General features: G+C 39.6%; 1 protein-coding gene, 1 non-coding gene and 1 pseudogene across 45 annotated transcripts in view; 2 read left to right on the forward strand and 1 right to left on the reverse strand.

Moving 5' to 3' along the window:
• The window catches only part of clasp1a (cytoplasmic linker associated protein 1a), a 79,214-nt gene that overhangs the window by 18,099 nt on the left and 44,243 nt on the right, over nt 1-16,872 (forward strand). For 43 of the 44 annotated variants that reach the window (XM_067516628.1, XM_067516596.1, XM_067516592.1 and 40 more), the window contains exons 3-8: nt 7,724-7,802; nt 8,190-8,293; nt 10,970-11,061; nt 11,371-11,446; nt 11,863-11,960; nt 12,671-12,741. In XM_067516628.1, the coding sequence (XP_067372729.1) occupies nt 7,724-7,802; nt 8,190-8,293; nt 10,970-11,061; nt 11,371-11,446; nt 11,863-11,960; nt 12,671-12,741 (520 nt within the window). Of the gene's footprint in view, nt 1-7,723; nt 7,803-8,189; nt 8,294-10,969; nt 11,062-11,370; nt 11,447-11,862; nt 11,961-12,670; nt 12,742-14,973; nt 15,199-16,872 lie in introns of those variants that run through there. The other variant, XM_067516627.1, reaches the window with a different exon arrangement.
• Nucleotides 7,245-7,371, reverse strand: LOC137133656 (U4atac minor spliceosomal RNA). The gene has a single exon (XR_010915275.1). It is a non-coding gene; the product is annotated as a U4atac minor spliceosomal RNA (small nuclear RNA).
• LOC137132806 (piggyBac transposable element-derived protein 4-like) lies at nt 9,288-10,700 on the forward strand (annotated as a pseudogene).

Raw genomic sequence — 16,872 nt, forward strand, 5'->3', positions numbered from 1 at the left:
TTTTTTTGCTTAGTTACTCTGCTAAAGTTTGCAAAATGTGTATTTGCACTGGTACCTTGGCTGTTAAAGGCCTATCATGGACAGCTGACTCCTGAAACGTTTCATATTTTTCATATTCTTTGTCGTAGTTTGCAGATAGACAACAAATCAGTTGTTGACCTGTCTTCAATAGTAAAAGATTGCTGTCTTTTGAACAACAGGCATCTATGAAGGACATACCATTTCTATGAAAACCATCCAGGCTTAGCATTTAGATCGAGTGGCTTAGAGTGCGAGACTGGTGGTGCCTGTATTTTGTCGCCTCAAACTAGGTTCACTCATTTTATCTTGAGATGTGCAATTTTAGGCAGTTATTCTAGATTATCTTATATTTTAGTGACCATGTACGCTGACACTAGCACACTGCAGTAGGCTATGCTTGTAGGTTATATGAAATGGTGTTAGTAATGCATCATGAAGTTATGGTGAACTTAGTAAACAGGGGTAGGACAGCTTCAAATGAAAAATGACCCAGTCTCTGTTTCACTTGAAATGAGAGATTATGGACACTTTAAGATTGAACAACTGCATGATGCATTCCACTTGTCCGATCATAGAGTTTACTGGCCCTGGGCAAGTGCAAAAGTGTAAATGTTTCATATTTGGATTACTGCAACTGTGTGTTTTTTTCCACCTTGCCAGTGTTAAGCTATAGAAAAATTGTACTTTTTCATCCTTTGTGTGTTTTTCTTGATTGGTTTTGTGCTGTTTATGTCTCAGTGCATGTTACATAGTTAGAGCTAGCTGCATGTGACATCACAGGTAACACCTTCATAACTATGTGCTCATTTTTTTATTATAAATAGGACGTCATAATGGATTATTCTTATGATGAGACTAATTTATTGTCTCAAAATAGTGCTGCAGATGCTGTCATTTTGTATTGCAGCTGTTTTTTTAATTGTCCCAGAGTAAATGTAATATTTAGAGTATAATAGTTTTTTGGCTTTATAACCCCTGCCCCCTAGCTTTCTAGCTAATGTCTCTATATCTGTCTCGTCTTACATTTCTTTCCTCAGTCTGCAGGCTAGATAAATGGCAAATTTATCAAGGGGCTCTTACCCACCAAAAGCAACTTGTGGTTTTGTGTCACTTTTTCATGTAGCATGGAAGAAGCAGGAATCAAACCAGGCAACTGTGGCTTAGGAGGAGAGCAATTGTACACCAATACCAGGGTTGATGCTCTGGTTCTCCGCTCCTCCTGTCACAGTGAATACAGACCAGCTGCATAACAGTTTATCCATCAGTAGCTGTGTGTTTGTGTGTGTGTGTGTGTAAATGGGTGAATAAGAAGCAGTGTAATGTGCTTTGGGTATCGTAAGGTAGAAAAGTGTAGACCATTGAAAACTGCTAACCCTGTAGTTCATGGACAACTGCTCCACCAACTGAGCTACAGCTGATAGCTAATGCTGATTTCAAAGCTCATTGTATCACTTAAACAATTTTAAGGGTGTGCTGAACATGCAAATGTCAACAGAGGATTTACATGCTGATTTATTAGGTTCCATTGCTGCACTAGAACTGCAAGCAAAAAGAAGGCTTGTGAGTTTTTTGCCAATGCATTAGAGCCACAGTATAGGTCCAGACAAAGAGCTAGGTTTATGGAAATGTCTGAGACATCAGAATCCAGTTAGTGTTGTTGTAACAGGAAACAGAGAGGGAGCCTGGGAGGCCTAGGTATGCTACATAATTACAAAGCACTCTAGAGTAAACTACAGCTTTCTGTGTTTGTGTGCCATGTACTCATTTAGAAACAGACAGTGTTGTCTCAGCTCACGTGTGAGTGTTGCACAGTTTGATGCACCTATTCATGCCTTTACATTCTTTTTAAATTTCAAAACAGTATGTTGCAATCTTAATTTGGATTTAAGTGGGTGTCTTGCTCCACTCACCATGGAAAAAGAAAAAATAGTGGGTGGTAACTTGTTTCTGGTTATATGCCTGGTGTGTTCTTTCTACGATTTTGTGGTTGTAAGCCTGCCTTTGTGTGTATGCATGTGTGAGGTGTGTTTCCATTGGTAATGATGACAGTTAGGGAAGAGAAAGGGAGGGAGCAAAATCCTTGAATTAATTTACAGGCCCCTCTACATCAGAGACAGATGTAGAGCTGCTCTCTGCTGGTTTTTCCAGCACTTCTCAGGATGAACACACATGTGTTTGGGTAAACTGCCTTTGATGTTAGTGGCCTAGTTTGATCAGAGAATCCTTCTCGAATAAGCATGTCCCCTGCCCTTTAAGGGTAAATGGTAAATGTTCTGCACTTATATAGCGCTTTTCTACCTATTGGCTCTCAAAGAGCTTTACACTGCTTCTTATTCACCCAATCACACTCACACACCAATGGGGGAGCTGCTATGCAGCTGGCCAACACTCACCGGGAGCAGCTAAGTTGGGGTTCAGTGTCTTGCTCAAGGACACTTCAACATGTGGCGGGCGGAGTCAGAGATGGAACAAACAACTGTGGGATTGGTGGACAACCGCTCTACCTCCTGCGGCCCAGTCGCCAAAGTCAGTTATTGGTCAGTTATCAAAACACTAGCTACATTTAATAACATTTATTTTTATTTTACCATCTGCAGGGTGTTGGGGGTTTTCAATAGATTGCTGCTTCCCAAAACAGCATGAGTGTCACATATTTGTAAAATAGGATTAGAAAGAATATGAAAGGAGTTGTCAAGTTAAGTTGCTTTATGCTAAACCTGAGTGTGCTGATTGAGACAAACAAATTGCTAACTTAGTAAATGAAATGCTAAGTGCATAGACGTACTTGAGTCAAACACAAGAGGCAACCTGCCTGCATGTGCATTTGTCTGAACATGTGGTGAAGTTTCAAATCTGAACCATTTGTGTTTATTCAGTGATTAGAATATAATTGGAAAAGTGGCTGGGATGTTGTAGTTTTCTGCTTTTATCCGTAAAACTCAATCCATGTGTGCACTTGCTTTTCACTTAGACATTGTCCTGTGTTATTTCAAAACATTATTGACAGACTTTCAGCTGGTACTCTACAAGCAAAATCATATTCTCTAACTATGCAGTTGTTCATTGGCTTCTTCTACTTTCAGAGGTCGCCACACCCAATCATGTTCCTCCATCGAACCGTATCTTCTGTACCCTCTTCTCTCACACCAAATAATTTCATGTCCTCTCACTATGTCCATAAATCTCCTCATGAACATGTCCAAACCACCTCAATCAGGCCTCTCTGACTTTATCTCTAAAACATCTAACATGAGCTGTCCCTCTGATGTCCTCATCCGTGATCCTTTCCATCACGTCACTCCCAAAGAGAACCTCAACATCTTTAGCTATGCTACCTCCAGCTCTGCCTCCTGTCTTTTCTTTTTCCTGTCCATCACCAGAGCAAACAAGAAGGGGCTCAGAGCTTATCCTTGATGCAGACCCACCTCCAGCTTGAACTCCTCTGTCACACCTACAGCACCTCACCACTGTCTTACAGCTCTCATACATGTCCTGCACCACTCTAACATACTTCTCTGTCACTCCAGACGTCCTCATACAATACCACAGCTCCTCTCTCTGCACCCTGTCATATGCTTTCTGTAAATCTACAAAGACACAATGCAACTCCCTCTGACCTTCTCTGTACTTCTCCATCAGCATCCTCAAAGCAAATACTGCATCTGTTGTTTCTCTTTCTCAGTGTGTGAGCCAACCAGGGTGTCCTCTGTTTTGTTTATGTTGTGTAGTGTAAGGTTAATTAATATAAGATGTCTGTAATAAATATAAGATGTCTGTAGGCTACATGGATAAGGCGTTAAGTTTGCAAATAATTAAGTTTGAGGATAGTGAAGTGCTCAACTCATTTGCTCTTTTCCTGATTAACTGTGTAAATGCAATGGCAGATTTGGAATATATGGAAGAGCTTAATGCTGCATCCAACATGCGGGCGATTCTATCTAAGCTTCTAAGTAGAAAGACAGGTGGAGGCATGTTGCTTAAGACATTTATAAGAAAAAGGAGTGTAAGGCTACGTTTAAAGACCTAGTAGAGTTTTTAAATGAACAATCCCAGGTGGCATTACACCCTTACTTTGGGGACATAATAGGTAAACCTAAGGAAAACATAAAGTATCAAGTATTCAAGTATTAAGCCATGGAGGGCCGATGGTAGTAAAAAGAGCTTCACCACTACTGTAAAGCATCCCACAACAAGAAGATGTAGATAAGTGGCCCCGTCTTAAAGGAGTGCAAATATCAGCGCAGAAGGTGGTAGTAACAGAACCAAAGTTGAAGGAAGGCAAGTTGTGTCAAATCCTATATCTGTTGCCAAGCTGGAAGACCTGTGGAGTCAGCAGTTTAAGTATGACTTTCCTGAGGGTGGTCAAGTAGCAGGAGATGTCTAAGGCAGATCATCATGGATAGAGTGTCACAATCTGCTAGATTGGTAAACAGACACTACTGCATTGATCTTCCATTAAACAATCGTGCTATACCAGAACAACATTTAGAATGGATTATATTTCCTTCATGAATGATACGATCACCAAAGGATATGCAGTAAAGGTTCCATATAAGGACCTTGACCGCAGTGATGGAAAGGTTTGGTATATTCCACATCATGGAGAGTATCCCCCTAAAAAGCATAAGCTTTGTGTGGTGTTTGACTGCGGTTCTTCTTATCAGGGGACCTGATTGAATGAACAAATCTTAGTAGTACAATCATTGGTGTTCTGACTATGTTTCGTCAGGAGCCTGTGGCAATAGTGGCAGACGTGGATGCTATGTTCCACCAGGTAAAGGTCCTGTCAGACCATGCTGACCTACTCAAATTCTTGTGGTGGCCAGATGGTGACACCAGTTAGCCGCTGGCAGAATACAGGATGAAGGTGCATTTGTTTGGAGCCACTTTGTTGCTTAGTTGTGCCGAGCTATGCTCTCAGGTGATGTGCAGAGGACAACACGCATCTGTTCGATGCTTGCACACAAAATACGGTGCTGCAAAATTCTGATGTAGAGGACTGCCTAAAATCAGTTGAGACTGTCTCAACAGATGACAACAGATGAGATGGCTATGGGACAGTAACATACTTAGTCCAGCAAAACAGTAGTAACAAAGTTCACAGCGCCTTTGTGTTGGAAAAGGCAAGAGTTGCCCCCTTAAAGCACATGACTATCCTTCATTTGTAGCTTACTTTAGCACCTTGGCAATAAATGCTAAGGAAGGGGTTAGAGCTATCACTGCAAGAGTCTGTGTATTGGACACAGTATTGGAAACAGAAAATACATCAGAAATGAGACATTAAGGTTTGGCACATTTGTAGCTAATACGGTGTCAGCGATTCAGCAGACCTCAAATGTGGCACTACGTAAGCTCTCAGCTTAATCCTGCAAGGTGTCAGAATGTGAAAGCCTTTCTGCGAAATAAGCTGTGGGTATCTGGACCAGACTTCCTTATACAGGCAGTCGAGAAATGGCCAAGGAATCCAGACTTGTAATAGTAGCTGATCCTGAGGTGAAAAGAAATGTCACAGTAAATGTTCTTGCAGCTGAAGAAAGCGCAGATATAATGCAGGGGTTGATAGAGTAGTACTCATCATGGACACGCTTAAAACGGCAGAGGCGGAAATAATACATCACTGCCAGCGGAAGAATATTCAGGAGAAAATTTCAGTTCTGCTATAGGAAGAACCAGTGAAAGGGAGCAGCCACGTACATAAACTTAATCCAGTCCTTCAAGATGGAATTCTTCGTGTAGGTGGAAGGCTCAGCCGAGCTGCTATGCCTGAGGAATCCAAACGCCCTGCTATTCTAAGTAAAGATCATAGAGTATCTCCGCTTATACTGCAGGGCATCCATGAAAGGATTGGCCATGGTGGTCGCAACCATGTGTTGACTAATCTAGTCCAGTATATGGCGGATCTCTTTTAGAAATGTGTCCCTGGGGACATTGTGTTGGCAGTTCACACAATAAAGGCTGAATCATCCACACAATAAAGGTTGAACGAGGTCTAGTCCGGCAGGTTTGTATCAGGAAGAGGACCAGCGAGTTTGATAGACCCATAACCAAGGTCTGTCTTTTCCAAGAGTCAGAATGAGAGTGGTAAAGACTGATCTATGGTGTGTTAAGTGCTGGTAACCTCTGAAACCACAAGAAAGAAGAGAGTTATGATGTTTATCGGTTATTGCATGATTTGTTTTTGAGTTTTGTACATACTATCCAAGCACCAGAGGTTCTTAAAAGGTCAGGCTGTGGAATGCTTTTGAATGTAGGTTTTTGGTCTGTGTATTGGAACCTAAAAGATGGACAAAGGCATGGACCTAGATGATCCCTGAAAGATGTGTAAAGGCAGGAAGCAAACACAGGACTGTGTGGCTGAATATAAAGATAATGCATAACAAACAGTGTCAGCACCTATGGTAAATATATTAATTTGCTACAGTTTCATATGGTGACCTTCATTGTGTATTTCACATCTAAGATACGGCTGTAGATCTCTAGGTAATTTAGTTTTCATTATTTACTCCTAAGGGTAAAGAGAAAAGTAGAGACATTATGGTCCAATACGTATTGATGTAATTAAAAGCGTTAATGTGGAAAAGTGCGGTGGGGATCTGGTAATGGATTGGAGTAAAAGAGAAGCATTTATGACCCACAAACAGGAGCCTGTCTGCTCATCTGCACTGCACTGTTGTCTTCCCCTGTGTTCGTCCTGTTGAACACTTAAAACAGGCTGCAGTTGTTGCCATGGTCCCTTTGTGACTCACCTTGCCTGAGTTCAGAGAGGGGACAAGAAAGAGTGTTTACCTCCTGCTGACACACTGTAGCAAATGATAGAAAGACCCACACTGAAACCAAGATTTGTTTTTATGCAGGTTTCCACCATTGTTTTAACTTCACCGATCCCTCTCTGAGCTCTCATCCAGTCTTTGTTTGGGCCCTACCAGCAGTCTAATTACTGTGATTCTCTCAAGTTGGGAAACAAAAGGCCTGTTTTGAGGATTGGGCCTTCTGCCAGGACACCCACTAGCTCTAGTTCACAACCCATGTCCAGTGGGAGAAACTATTCTGTGGATGTCAACTCCTAGGACTCATGAGGAGAATAAATCTATCTACTTAGATACTGATGTAATGTAGTATAAGGGTCTCAGGACCCTTAATGATATATTAAGAGCCCACCAGATGGCAGTACAGCAACAATATCAAGATACTGCTTGTTATTTGGTTTAAACATATATCAAAAGTTCCCCAAAAATTGCATCATACCATGGAAAAGTATCCAGGTGATGCTTATGTGTTGTCATGGTGTTAGCAGGGCTGCTCTCACTATGCATTCACTGAACAGCTCTCTGACTCCTTAACAAGGAAAGCTGCATTGGGGAGATTAAGGTAATTCTATCAATGTATGGACAGAGGGAGTAACGTCATGGTGCAGCAGTTAAAATAAATTTAAGTTGGTATTACTGTAACAATGTATCTTTTTAATTTGACAATGTTTTTTCATAAACACAAAAAAACTAAAAAAAAACTAAAAATGTACAGGTTACCCATAATGCTTAGCAGCTGACCAATTTAAATAGAGGTCTCAGTCTAGGCTGATTCTGCCATTTACTCCTGAATATCAGATATATTTATGATAAAGACTTTTTCTATGGTTTATTGTGATGAAATGTCTTAAATTTGTATTCAGATAATATTTCCTTTTCTGTTCTTTCTCTTTTAGGTGGCTCTGCTCGGGTTGGACCTCTTATCTGCCTTAGTGACAAGGTTACAGGACCGGTTTCGTGCCCAGGTGGGAACAGGTAAGATTCCTCTTTTTTTTTATGAAGTAGCTTTTTAGTTATAACTTGTATTTAGATTTTCTCGTTTAAATAAAGACTTTTTTTTAATATTAGGTTTCCATCGCTTTTTCATTCTTTGTACTTAGTTTGAATAGGAATCAATGTACAATTGAATGTCCTCCTCCTGTCCTGGCTTCTTGGACAGCCCAGAGGTCACAGCCAGAAGTAAAAGTAGTCTTGTTAAGATTCAACATTGGGTCACTGGTTTTTAAGTTATTAGTGAGTAAGTTTAATTAAGCCCTACATAAAACCTATTAGCAGTGTTTAATACACCAAACCCGTTCACATCTTTATTATGCCCAGTATATATTATCCGTGTTGTTAAATGTCTCCTTCTGCGTCCCACAGTTCTGCCCAGCCTTATCGACCGATTGGGAGATGCCAAAGATCAAGTACGAGAGCAAGACCAAACAGTGCTGCTAAAGATCATGGAACAAGCTGCCACCCCACAGGTACCAACACAGAGGTCATTTTTTCCAATAGTTTAGAATAACAGCACACAGCCTCAGGTCAGGAATTCTTTCAAATGATGATTAGTGTAGAATTGCAGCTAGTATTAATTTTCACTTTATGCTTCTGTTCTACTGAATAACCATCAGTGACATCAATAAATTATACTCTATAACCACAAAAGGTTGCAAATTAATAAAATGACAAATCTCTGTTTGTATGTAGTTTGCTCATTATCTGCGCCTCTAATAAATAAAGAGATGACCAGTCGGTCTGTTCAGGAAGGGGAGTGTATGCCTTGTGCACTCACCTGACTTTCTAGTGTGCAAAGCACTGTTTCCAGCTTGGCAACACTTATCTTTGTAGACCCCAAAAAAATACAAATAAAAACTAGCAACAAAACAGTCTCAGTCTTAATCTGGAGTTTTTGTAGTTAAGTTTTAAAATGTGTTTGATGTGGTTAAACTCACCACTGAGCTATTGTCACTAATCTTATTGTCTTACCCCAGTTAGCTGACACCACACTTATCTCTCTCTCTATGTATCTATCTATGTATCTATATCAGAATCACTAATACCATCAAATATCCTGAGTCAATCCGTCACATTTATACTCCAGTATTTTTGTTTAGGTACCTTTTGCAATATTAATTAGTGTGTGTTAATGAAACAAACAAATGATTTACTAGCCTTCATATTATGTTAAGGTCAATTTGAGCCATTTCAGTTTTTTTGTTGTCCAAAGTACTGGTTATCCTTTCTTTTTCTTCATGAAAGTTTGTGACTTTTGCTCATCTGGGGTCATTAATTGGTGTGTAAAATATGGACACTTTGATGTGTCCTGGAATGTCTGTGCAGAGTTTGTATACAAAGATGATGTTGCGGGTCATTTTGACCCAGACACTTTAATGTGGGTAAGAAGCTGTTCAGATCCAAATTAATCGTGTCTCTTTGACGTAATTTGTTTTGATTGCCTAATTATTTATATTTTGATTGCCTCTGAATAGACATTTAGACCCAAAGAAAAAAAAAATCTTTCGAGCAACAATGTCTCTGGAGACATTTCACATGATATCTCGTGTGATCCGATTTGACAACCGCGACACCAGAGCTGGTCGACGTGAAAGAGACAAACTAGCTGCAATCAGAGATGTTTAGGGATAAATGCGTCAAAATTCTACCTTTGTTGTACAATCCTGCCCCCCATGTTACTGTAGATGAGCGCCTTGTTCCATTCAGGGGTCGCTGTCCCTTCTGACAGTATATGCAAGCCGTCCAAGTATGGCATCAAGATAGGGGCAGCTTGGGATGCAAAATCTAGCTATGCATGGAATATGCAAGTGGACACTGGGAAGCTACCTGGAGGAGCATCTGAGAAAAATCAGGGGATCCGTGTGGTGCTGGAGATGAGTGAAGTGCTGCAAGGCCATAACATCACTTGTGACAACTTCTTTACATCCTACCGCCTTGGAGATGAACTTCAGAAGAGAAAGAAGAAAATTCTGAAAATGCAGGGAAGATCTCTGCATTCCTCAATATTTGTTTTCACTGAGAAAGCAACAGTTGGTTCATACTGCTCAAAGAGAAACAAGAATGTTCTTGTCATGAGCACAATGCACACAGATGCATCTCTGAGCGCAAGAGAAGACAAGAAGCCACAAATTTTCCTGGACTACAACTCCACCAAAGGAGGAGTTGACAATCTGGCCCTTGGTGATTTTCTAAAACATTGTGGATGTGTCTGCTTACAATGCCTATGTCCTGTGCACTGAAACTGAAATTGTACAGACGTCGGCTTTTCCTGGAAGAACTGGGCAAAACCCTTGTCACTCCCAAAATCCAGAGGCGACCCAGGCCAGCTCGGTCCCCAGCAGCTGCAGCTGTCATTGAAAAGGTCAAGTTTGTGCCATCCAACCAATATGCAATGGATCCAGTGGATACAGGTGTAAAGAAACGGAAGAGATGCCAGGACAGTCCCTCCCGAAAGGACAGCAAAACAAGCACCTTTTGTGTGAAATGCAAGAATTAAATCTGCAGAAAGCACACAGTTACATTATGTCCATCATGTGGACAACATTGAAAATCTGAGAAAGTGGGGCAAGTTAAAAAGAAATGTGTTTGAGAAGAAGGAAAAACTTCTAACTAAATAGTTCTTACAAATAATTCTGGAATTTCAAATTGTATTGTATGTCTGTCTTTTAAGTGTTTAATCTAATGGAAAATAAAGTTGCTGTTGTTTTAACCCCGTTTTTTGACAGTTCTGAGTGGATTTACACAGTGCAACATAATCAATGTGATTTTTTTTCAACATAATACAAGGGTTAGGTTTGGTATCAAGTTAGGAAGCATAAAATGGTTAGAGGCTTTTGTAGAAGATGACCTTCTTGGGCTACCCAGTAAATCAGCTATGCTGATATTGGTATCGTGTATACTGAAATGTACATTGGCTTCTAAGGGATAAGAAACTGCGGTACAGACAAACCCAATGCCACCATAACATACACTTTGTCACTATTACATAATTTGTCCAGATAATTAACACGTTTTCACGTTGTAAAATGCTATAGTTTTTAAACAAAGGTTATTATGTTTTTGTGTGTGTACAATTATAATCAGCATCAACCTCCAAAAGTCCATCATTGGTCTGACTATACTGTCTGTGATGGATGTCGTTACAGTATGTATGGGATAGGATGCTGGGAGGCTTCAAACATAAAAACAATAGGACCAGAGAAGGAGTGTGCCTTTGCCTCATCGCCACACTGAGCACGTAAGTCAAACTCTTCTGTAGCATTTTGCCTGTAATGGTTGTGGTGAAGTAAATGTCTTTTCCATTTCATAAAATTAATCTTGCCCGTAGGTTTGCCCGTTTTCCAATTTGTGAATACAAAGTATTCCTTCTGTGAATGGATTACAGTCGAGATGTCTGTTCTCCTTAAAGCAGAAAACTGTAGTTTACTTTACTGAAAGTTTTTTTCTTGCATTTCAACAGGATTTTATTTAACTACTATGACAATAAGTGTGTGTATGTTTATCTCCTTGTGTAATCTCTTACGTCTATTCTGTTCTCGTCTTCCAGATATGGAGCTCAAGGCCTGACTCTCAGTAAAATAGTTCCCCACATATGTAACCTTTTGGGGGACCCCACAAGTCAGGTATGCCAGAAACAGAGTTTTATCTCCTCTGCCACTGTTTGATGTAAAAAAAACAACAAACAACATAATCATGTCAAATTATTTGTTACAATAGTTTTAATAATTTAAGATACTTATTAAATAAAAATGTAAGGATTTGCTTGTTTTCTTCCATAATTTGAATTGGAGGGAGTCTTGCTACGTCAAATTTAGACACAAAGAGCTATCAGGTTAGAATAATTCAGCTTCCCCATAGTGGCAGAATGAGACAGTGCAGGATACATTTTTCTAAAGGTTCATACTTAACTTACTTAAGTTATTGCAAAGGAAATGAAATGACAGCTACTAAAAAGGTTAAATGAGCAAAGCAAAATTTTGAAGTAATACTAGCATGGATTTCAGTCCCTAAGGATTTTGTCTGTTAATGTGGTCATCAGGTACGTGACGGAGCCATGAGCTGCTTGGTGGAGATCTACAGACATGTGGGTGAGAGGGTGAGGATGGACCTCAGCAAAAAGGGTCTGCCACAGTCACGGTATGACGGCAGGAGTTCTCCACCCTGTGACTCTCTGTCCCTTTCAGTGTGTTGTATAACTGTCAGAATATCATCCTCTCGTGTTTTCAAACTGGTTTCCATAGGAAACATGCTGCCATGTTTAGGCACAAAGATGCATCGGACAACAATACTACACACTCTACATTGTTCTAACCGTTGGGTTTCTCAAGAATTGCACTTTTGAATACAAATATGAACAAGAGATTTATTGTATTGTGTACGTTTTTTTAAGATGAGCAACTAAAATGATGCATACCTCAGGATTAATTTCATACTTACCTCTACTGCAAATGTTATTTTATGCCTTTTATTATTTTTTTGTGCATGGTCCATTTGAAGCAGGCTCATGATAGAACAACCCACCTGATTTTTCTCTCTATTAAATCTACCTTTCCGTCCTCTTTGTACTTTTTTTACACTGGACCATATGTCTCTGCATTCCCCCCTTCTCTTTTTTCTCTGGCCCTAGTGCCAGATAGTCATCAGTGTGGCAGTTTTGGATGCTGTCTATTTTTGTCTTGGCCACCCCTGTTGCATAGAGCAGAGGGACCTCTACCTGCAGGCAGCAGGTCCAATCTCTCTGCTTCAATTTTCTGCCAAATTTCAACTCCCTTTGCTTTTTTGTTTTTCATATCCTTTAGTCATTAATTCGTTTAAAACTGTTTAAAGTTGTCTTTCCACTTTTGTAGGCTGAATGTAATCTTCAACAAATTTGATGAAGTCCAAAGATCTGGCAACATGATCTCATCCTCTGGCTCAGGTAAGGATGATATGTCATTATGTTTAGCTTACTGTTCTTTTTTTTTTTTTTAATTTTAAAGAGTTTTTTAAGCTAAAGGAAGTCAGGAGATTTCTTCACTTTCATCACACTTCTTTCGCCTTTTTGCCAGCTGTTGCTCGCCTGTATTACCTCTAATCTTTTTCTCACACTCCATTCAGGTGTTTTCTTTTAGACTGAATCGTGTGTGTATGTGTGTGCGTGCGTGCGTGCGTGGAGAATAAAGGAGGCGTTGCAGACCTGATGCATACAGTAGCTAGAAAGGATGAGTTTTTCTCCACAGGAAATGGGCATCTTCTGAAGCCTAAGTGTCAGAGCATCCCTGTAGACAAAACAAATGTGAAAAAAGGCACAATTTCAATAAAAGGTTGCTTCCTTGTTGATTGCTGTGTCAGTGGAGTTGTGACCTCTGTGCAGGTGGACTCTCTCTGACACCCCCTTTACTGCTGACTGTCCCGTTTTCAGCTGACTACATCTACTAGGGAAAACAGCTGAGCTGAGGGGAATGGAGTTAGATGGGGCTCAGCATTTGCATCATGGCTGCCTGCCACCCTAAAACAACATAATTAAATTGGGTTTAAAAAAAGAAAATCATCTTATTTAGTAAAATGTGTTAGTTTGGATTGTCCATCTGAATCCTCTTGCTCTGCCCTAATCATTGCATGTTAGACCTGACTTTGTGGATTATAACAAATGATGATGGCAACCATACAAACAGTTGTCAGGGAAGATTATAAATATTGTTAAATATTGGCAGTAAGTTTGTTTGAAAATGGCCATTAACCTCACCAAACACAACCTCAAAATTTAGCATCAAGAGTACTTTTTCTGTGGACATGTTGCTACAGTATTTGTATGTGTTTGCATACAAATATGCACATGCACAATGCATTTTTATAAACTGGAATTGCTAACAATGACTTAGTTGGCTATACTCAGCTAAGCAATTCATTTAAAATTGGCAAAAAGATCACTTTCAATGAACAATTATTACAAAAGGTTACAAATCACAAAAAGATAACAAAAAGAGAGAAAATTTGCTTTAATTGAATGAGCAACATTATTATGTTAGGTTTAGGGTTAAGTTTGCATCTCCTTAAATTGAAACTGTAAGTAAGAGGATGCTAACTTAACCCTAAACCTGGTACAATAATTATGTACATTCAGCTTGTATGAATGTTGTTTAATGTTCTTAAAGCAGTGAAACTTTGCATTACGATTGGACAATGTGTATGTTATAAATTAATTAAAAATTGACTTTAATTACTAATTGTGCATTATGACTAAACCAGCTGTCATTGTGCGAGAGGCGGGGTACATCCTAGACATACACTGAAAAAACAAGCATGCACACTCACAATCACACCTATTTTTAGAGGAAACCCACACAGGTACAGGGAGAACATGCTAACTCCACACAGAAAGGCTGTTAGGCGGCAGGGCTAACCACTCCACCACCGTGCTGTCCACATTAAATATTATGTTGAAAAAAAACCCTCTGGTTTATCATATTTGCCATTTCAAAATAAGGGGTTACTAACTTTTGCACATAACTCTATTTGGAACACTGAATAATTGGAGTAGACATTAAAGGGAGACCCAAAGTTCTTAATGATTATTTTACCATGAAGTCAGAGTAAAGCATATAAACTTAAAATAAAGTAATAATAATAAATCACAAGGTAAACAGATGACTTAGTTGCTGAAATCCGAAATATGCGAATATGACTAATTTGAGCAGTGAGTGGAGCATCAATTATTCACCTCTCAATGAGTTGCAGATGACTGCTCATTTTAATTTAAATCCATTTGCCTCAGAGGTGAGAAGAATGTTTGGTGTTGACGTGAGAATGAGCTGCGCTGCCACATACAGGCCTTAGCTTGGTTTGACAATTGTGCTAACAGCTCGCAAATAAAGTCAGTAGATGAGGGAGAGGGGTACTGGCAAAGAAGGGGGATTCTGTATATTAATTGTCATTTGGACATCAACATACAGATATAAACAAAAAAACAAGGGACTTTATTTGAATTTTAAAATTTGATTACATGAAACAGTAAAAATATCCCAACTTATGTATGACCACGTGCTTCTTAATATTTGAGATCTGCTCATGAAAGACATCAAGGCAATGGGGAGCGACTTTGCAATGGTGTTCTCAAAAAACAGTACTCAAAAAGGATAAGAGGAGGGAGAGGGGAGGAGACTGAGCAGTAGGGGGGAGAGAAGAGAGACTCTAGAGGGAATGACAGAACAGAGTATACTGAGCAAAACAAAGCAGCCATTTCTGTAGCAGCTGAGAGGTAAACAGTAAGTGGGACATACAAGACGGAGACCAAAAGGAGAGAGGGACACAGCAAATCTACTGTGCTAGCTGTGTAGCAGCGTTTCTCTGTGGCTTCAGTGCTGAAGGTGGCCGTGCACCATGACAGCAGGGGAAGGTAGGACTGGAAATAGAATGAGATTCCTATTCACCAAGGAGGGATCACACGCATTTATCACACAAATCACAGATGAATGACAAATAGATTAACTGTTTTCCTAGAGGTTGTGAAGTGATGACAAAGTGCTGTTTAATAAGTAGAAAATAACATTCTTAACTCTGTTATGCAATCTGCACTTTTTTCAGCTCAGTCCTGTTAATGATAAACTCTCTGTACTTTCTCTCTGGTATCTTAACTCATGAAAAAACTGTATTGCATCCAGTGCAGGGTAGTTGTACCATTTACACTGCTGCATTTCATGCCTCTTGTCATGTCTACTGTGGAAACTGTCTCTACTCGGCACCTTGAGTGACAGCTTGCCTAAAGCATGATGAGAGCAGACACAGGATCTGTCAGTTAATACACTGTTTGGCTTTCTATAATCTGCATAATTTATTATAGAGTGTATTCAATTCCTTTCATGTATGTCATTAGAATAATTTTGGATTACAATCCTCAAGAATTGTTAAAGAAAGTATAAAAATGTGCAATTTATTGCAGTTTGACAAAAAAAATGCTGATTAGTGAAAGTGAAGTCCCAAGCAACCAAAACTGTGTGATTAAATTATATTAGTCTTGGCACAGTGTGCTAGGGTTTGGGGTTTTTTTTTGTTTGTTTGTTTTGTTGAAACTGAGAAATGTAAAACAGAAAAAAAATAATAAATTACAGAATTTGATGCCAGAAACATGTTTTAGAAACGTTGAGATAAGGCCTATGTTTAGGAAATGAGGAGAAATTAGTGCCATCTATTGTGTTTTTTTACTTCATAATGATACAGATATTTTCAGTGGGTGACAAGTCACGACTGTGGGCAGGTCAATTTACCTGGACTCTTACTACTGATCCCCGCTGTTGTAATACATACAGATTGCGGTTTGACATTGTGTTGCTGAAAAAAATCAAGACTTTCTCTAAAAAAGACAATGTTGTGCCAAAATCTGTACAGTATATTTCATCAGCATCAAAAGTGAATTCACAGAAGTTACTAATGCTGTGTGAATGAATGCACAGCTCTGTTGGCTTTTGAACTGTGCTCAGATCTTTTCTCTCTTCTATAGCACTGAGGAGGCCGTGTCTGTTATGTTAAGAAGGAATTTCACATTATGAATCTTCAGACCACAGGACTGTTTTCCACTTCACCTCAGTCCATTTTATTGATTTCCATTTTTCACACTGATGGATCTCAGATGTGATTTCACTTATTTTATTACTTTATTATGCCTAGGAAATAAGGGGTGACAGTGGCTGAGTTGGTAGAGGGGCCGCCTACTGACCATAGGTTCAGAGTGTCGCACCCTGCTCTTCTCAACCACATGTCGAAATGTCCCTGGGCAAAACACTAAACCCCCAACAGCCCATTCGCATCTCCAGCCACGCAGTGCCAGTCCCAACCACAGTAGAAAGCGGGGAGGGTTGCATCAGGAAGGGCATCCGTCATTTAAAAAAAAAAAAAAACAATGCCAAATCAACATGCAGACCAATGATCTGCCGTGGCGACCCTGAACTCACGGGTACAGAGTACTGATACAGAATACTGAATAGAGCATGTATGTTATGAATAAATGTTTAAATCCAAATTGAATGCTAAAAATATTAGACACTTTTTACTACAAAGTCATGAGTGAGCAGTA

The sequence above is a fragment of the Channa argus genome, chromosome 9 (assembly GCF_033026475.1).
Source record: "Channa argus isolate prfri chromosome 9, Channa argus male v1.0, whole genome shotgun sequence".
Lineage (NCBI taxonomy): Eukaryota > Metazoa > Chordata > Actinopteri > Anabantiformes > Channidae > Channa > Channa argus.